This window comes from Teleopsis dalmanni, chromosome 2 (genome assembly GCF_002237135.1).
Source record: "Teleopsis dalmanni isolate 2A chromosome 2, ASM223713v2, whole genome shotgun sequence".
Taxonomy (NCBI): Eukaryota; Metazoa; Arthropoda; class Insecta; order Diptera; family Diopsidae; genus Teleopsis; species Teleopsis dalmanni.
This window is the reverse complement of record NC_051847.1, coordinates 15,555,289-15,560,000: the sequence shown is the minus strand read 5'-3', so window position 1 is coordinate 15,560,000 and position 4,712 is coordinate 15,555,289. Positions and strand designations below refer to the sequence as shown.

Sequence of the window (4,712 nt, the reverse complement as noted above, 5' to 3'; positions counted from 1 at the left end):
AAGACAGAGCACTAAAATTGTTTGATGCGGTGTTTGTTCACACTAATTCCGCTCTCCACTCTCCTCAATCAAAATCACTATATACGGAGATCCTGTTGCAAGTGGTCACATACATTATTAAATAAAGTTGCTTTAGACACTAACTTGCGTTTCATCAATCAAAAAAGTAAAATGATTAAATTATTTGTATAGTATTCTTTTACTCGATCTCTACTCTATTCAGAACTTAACGAGATTGTTATGTTCAAAAGCGAACATGTTTTCTTTTTGAACTTATTCAGTAAAAAAAAATAAATGTATATTTTAGAGAAAAAATGAGAAGGTACAAAAAGAAGGAAGAAACAAAAATTTTATCAAAATAAAGCCAGTGTAGACTGGGTCCAATCTAATTTTATTTATTTACGAATTCGAAAAATACAATTTACCTATAAAAAAAATTCAATTGAATTTTGACATAATCAGCGAATTGCAACTAATAAATGTTTTTATGATTTGAAAGAATTAAAGAAGTAAGCTATAAAAAAATTATAATTCTTTTAGAGCAAGTATATAAAACTCACTGTCGATTATGTTGAGAAATAAATTTCATAGTAAATAAAAACCTAACTTCTAACAACAATGTAAGTGTTTCGTCAATTAACGAAATATTGTTTCAACAATATTGAAAGAATATTTGGAAAGTTTTTTATTTATTTATTTTAACTGAGCTTTTTTTTGCAAATACTCTTTGCTAAAGATTAACATATTTCTTTTACAACACTTACTTTAGGTCCTAAGCTTCTCATCCATCAAACTTTTTCTGGTCTTGTATGAAAACATATTTTGCTACTGCAGTAATCAACTTGTCATTGGTGAGTAAAGTTGAAGTGGTGAGAATTTTTGGTAGAAGAAGTTTGAGTATTAACTAAAAGGAAGTAAAAAAATTCCAGTATAAAGCATAGTAGAAAAAGACCGGTCATTGTGTTGCTCTATTGCCTTTTGCGTAACAATTTATGTAAAAAAATTTCATTTTTATTCTGCTATCCTCTTAAAATATTATTAAAATATTTATTGAGTATATTTAATTAATATTTTTGGAATTTTGATTTCAGTTCTAAATAATACGCAGATATTAAAGTCTAGAAGATGTTCGTGGCACGTCGCACCGCACGCTTGTATCCAAGTGGAATTCAGTGAGTATATATTTTTAATATAGTATAATATATATAGTAATTAATTTATAATTTTTTACTAAGACTTTCCGTAACTTAACATTATTTTCTTAATAAGAACAATAAACTTTCACTTATTTGAACATGCGTTTAAATTTAATATTTTTTTTGCTAATTATGCTTATTGTTGTTGTTTTGTTTAGTTGCTCTGCTTTTTGTTGTTACTATTTAACATGAGATAAGATAAACAAAACGCCGTATAATTGATTTTCAAACAGAATTTTTAATTTTTTTTTTTGTGTTTGTGATTTGGATTTGTGTTATGCAATATTTAAATTAAGTATTTATTTATTTTTATTATATAATTTGTTGTTGTTTTAGATTGGCGAAGATGAGCAATAGCCAGTTGGGTGATTTGGGTAGCGGCGCAGGTAAGGGAGGCGGCGGTGGTGGCTCTATTCGTGAAGCTGGTGGCGCTTTCGGCAAATTGGAAGCCGCACGTGAAGAGGAATATTTCTACAAAAAGGTAAATTCAAATTAAAAATAATAACTAAGTTTTTAAAATATGATGTAATGATAACTGTTGTGTGTGTGTATATATACGTATACAAATGTATATATGTAAATACTTTTAGTAAAAGTATTCATAGATTACCACATATGAGATGTTGCGGTAGGAACAAATGTTTAATCAGTCAAAAAAAGAACTAACCAGTGATTGAAAACTTCTCAGCTATTTATCATAATTATTCTAAAATTAATTTATCATTTTAATATTTAATGAAAGTTTACCAATACTTACTTCGGTCCATCTAAATCTCTGACAAAAATTTAATTATAAAATATCTTATTTAGTTACTAAAAGCTTTAGTTCAAAACAATCGAAAGTAAAAAATTTAATGTATATAAGAATTTACAAATTGGAGATCTCTAAAATATCGATCAACCACTCTTGAAGTTTAACTGCCATAGTAATGCTGGGAAATGTTACGTAACCGCGGTCATCTGCTAACCCTCAAACAGGAATATGCACTGAGGAATATGAATAACTGGAATTTAAATAACTGGAATTTAAATAAAGAGATGGAATATTAAAGAGGTAGTTGATTCAATCAATGTGTGGGGTGACATTGAAACTAGCATAGATCGAACTGAATGAATCTTGACACATATATGTTGCCTAGCCATAAAACAATACGATTCAAATTTGTATGAGTGCTGAGACAGATGAAAGCAAGGGCAACGCCATGAGACAAATAAGAACTCAAGAAAAAATCCCGTATAGTATACACTTATTGGAGTAGCAATAGTCTAAGGGAGCAAGGAACTGTATTATGCTCTAATTAAAGCGGTTATCATTGTATCATGAATACAATGATAACCATTGCGCCAATGGAGCTATTTCTCATATCGACAATACTGTCATGAACTCATCAATAACTATTACAATAACTTGAAGTTTTTCAGGTCACAGCAAAAACTTATAATTCCGCGTATGCCAATAAAGTACACGAGGCCTCTGTCACATCGACAGCCTTTGCACCAGTGCAACTATTCCCCATATTGATTGTAGATTGTTATGCATACATCTAAGTACGATTCTTCAAGATCGTACTTTAACGGCAATCTGTTATTAATCGGCCTTGCCCTGTTACCTGTAAAGAAGAAATAGTTGTTACTCGCTGGGACTTGCTTTTGAAGTCATTATGGGAGGTTTCGAACGGCACTTAAAACGAAATTCGACTCGTTCTGAAACGAAACTCGACAGCAGAATCTATTGTAACCGAAAGTATTCTCATGTCCTAAACATACTAGGTGGTTACTTGTTATGCATAAAATTTTTTATTATTGATTTAAGCTTAACTTGAAGCTAATTTAGATGACGTCCACATGTTTAATTTAGTCAAAGGACACACTTAACTCAATTCATATATGGGTTCACGTTGCCTTAGCAAAGTTCAATCTTCATAGTTTTACCCGCTCTTCTCTAAATTCATTCCATTCCAAATACTATCACTATTAACTTTAAGAGAGTATAAGCTTACTTTTTGTTTTTTTCGCTATCTGGTCATGGCGGGCTATTAGGACCCTGCAACGACATAACTTTTTAAGTTCAACTTTCTATTATTATTTCAACGCAAATTCATCCTTTAGCTTTTTGATATATTTTATAATAGATCCGATCATTTATTTTTTTGTGTTAAATTAAATATAATAATATATTATTTATTCTTTCCAGCAAAAACAACAATTGGAACGTTTGAAGAACGATCAAATTCACCAGGCTGAATTCCATCATCAACAAATCAAGGAACACGAAGATGCCATTAAGCGTCATAAGGAATACCTTGACAATTTGAATAAGTAAAAGATGAGCTTTTTTCATACATTCGACTTAACTAATTCCAAAAGAGAAAATAATTGAAAAGTGAGACTTTTTGAATTCATCGCTTTTTTGCTGAAATAAAAGAAATAACTTTTTCACTTAACTTTAAATGCATTTGCACTGTTTTAGAAACATTGTTTATATGAAATATTAAATAAAATAAATATATAAAATAACTTTTATACATTTTAATCGGCAAAGTTATAGTTGAGTAGTTTAAACATGATTTTATAAGTTATAAATGATAAATTATGTACAAAATCAGGAATAGACTTATAATACTTATAAGCAAATTAAAGGAGTTATAAGTTGGGTCACTTTCACTTGAAGTCTTGTTTCTATGCTAACCACTGTGGTCCTTTTAAGTGAACAACGCTGAATGGGCCATTATTTGAGCTCAAGTGGGCTTTAGTGTGTAAGACTGACTCTCCAACCTAATCCAATCAAACGATTTTTCAGGTTGTTCATACAACTGTTCCGGATGTATGGACTTTGTGATATCACACGGGCCGTTAATAATGCTTAGGTGAGATTTTGTACACTGCCAGTACATATGTATCCATATACATATATTCCACATAAATGCTAAAATTAACTACTATAAATTCAAAGAATACGAGTTTATATACTACATATAATGTCATAAATAATTCTTAAAGATGAATATAGGACCTTTTATGTATTATATATTTCAATCAAATTTATATATATTGTTCACATTTGAGATATATTCATTTAAATATATTTTTAAATAATATATTTAAATGATTTTATACATAAGTAAAACACAAAAAACAAAGATGTCACCAAGGGGTATATATTTAAAATTAATCCATAAGGTAATTATTTGGCAGAAATCAGATGTCTTTGTTTTTTGCTATATATTTAAATATAAACAAAAACAAAATTTTGTTTATGTTTAAAAAAAAAATTATTTATAGATAAAAATTTTGGAAGCAAAATTTTTACTTGCATTTTGGCAGATGACAATGCGAAATAATTTATATTAATAATAATGATCGAAATGACGCGTATTGAAATGTGAAAATATAAAAAAAACAAATATGAAAGAGTTATATATACAAGTAATACTAAGAGTAGAAATAAATAAATAAATACATTTTCTAAATAGTAATCTGAAGCAGAGTACAGTGTATTTGCAGTGTATTTCAATG

At 28.8% G+C, this 4,712-nt stretch overlaps 1 protein-coding gene across 2 annotated transcripts; it reads left to right on the top strand.

Annotated features, from left to right (window-relative positions):
* The first annotated feature begins 832 nt into the window (after window positions 1-832).
* On the top strand, window positions 833-3,711 carry LOC119683439 (ATPase inhibitor A, mitochondrial). Of its 2 annotated transcripts, none has more exons than XM_038097112.1 (4): window positions 833-851; window positions 1,092-1,172; window positions 1,533-1,677; window positions 3,391-3,711. In XM_038097112.1, the coding sequence occupies exons 2-4, from the start codon at window positions 1,126-1,128 to the stop codon at window positions 3,517-3,519; spliced, it is 321 nt and encodes a 106-aa protein (XP_037953040.1). In that variant the 5' UTR covers window positions 833-851; window positions 1,092-1,125; the 3' UTR covers window positions 3,520-3,711. The 2 variants fall into 2 exon arrangements, with proteins under 2 accessions (XP_037953040.1, XP_037953039.1); XM_038097111.1 differs by lacking the exon at window positions 833-851 and adding an exon at window positions 892-994.
* Window positions 3,712-4,712: the final 1,001 nt, after the last annotated feature.